This window comes from Phytophthora parasitica (assembly GCF_000247585.1).
Source record: "Phytophthora parasitica INRA-310 unplaced genomic scaffold supercont2.547, whole genome shotgun sequence".
NCBI classification, from domain to species: domain Eukaryota; phylum Oomycota; class Peronosporomycetes; order Peronosporales; family Peronosporaceae; genus Phytophthora; species Phytophthora nicotianae.
Window position 1 is genome coordinate 1 of NW_008649533.1, and position 519 is coordinate 519.

General features: G+C 43.7%; 1 protein-coding gene across 1 annotated transcript; it reads left to right on the forward strand.

The window, feature by feature from the left end:
• Positions 1-32: 32 nt before the first annotated feature.
• PPTG_25024 (hypothetical protein) lies at positions 33-227 on the forward strand (the record flags this gene model as incomplete). The annotated part of the gene is made up of 1 exon (XM_008919168.1): positions 33-227. A coding segment is annotated over one exon (195 nt), but the record flags the coding sequence as incomplete, so codon positions are not given.
• Positions 228-519: the final 292 nt, after the last annotated feature.

Consider the following 519-nt stretch of genomic DNA (forward strand, 5'->3'; position numbering starts at 1 on the left):
CCGCGGAGCAAATAGCAGAGGCGACTAAGAGGGCGGATACGGTCGAGTTTTACAGCAAGTTGGCCAAAAGCCTTTCGTTTCGACGTGAGCGCTTTACAAGCTGGGGAATAGATCGTATACCCGTTAGTACCCTCGAGAACCAACTCGCAGCTCACGGCTTTCAAGAGAAATACAAGATCATTGTGACGAAGTACATCAACTACTTGAAAACGGGAGTAATTTCGTAAGCGAGGTAATATCTTCCTCAGCTTGCACACGCATTGTGAGGTACGATCGTTTTGTGCTCCAATAACTGCAACTAAAACACCGCAAGAGTTCTTCTTCAATGCCATTTTTCTCATCTATGTCTTCTATTTGTGTTCGTATATCCGAGATGTAAGTCTTCTGATGCTCATATGGATATCCTCTTTTTACTGGGAATACTTCAGAATGAGTAATGGACAGCCCAAACAGGATTAATTGCGTGAGCGTAACGTAAATGGGTCAACGTTCGGACAACATCCAAAATATCGTACTTAG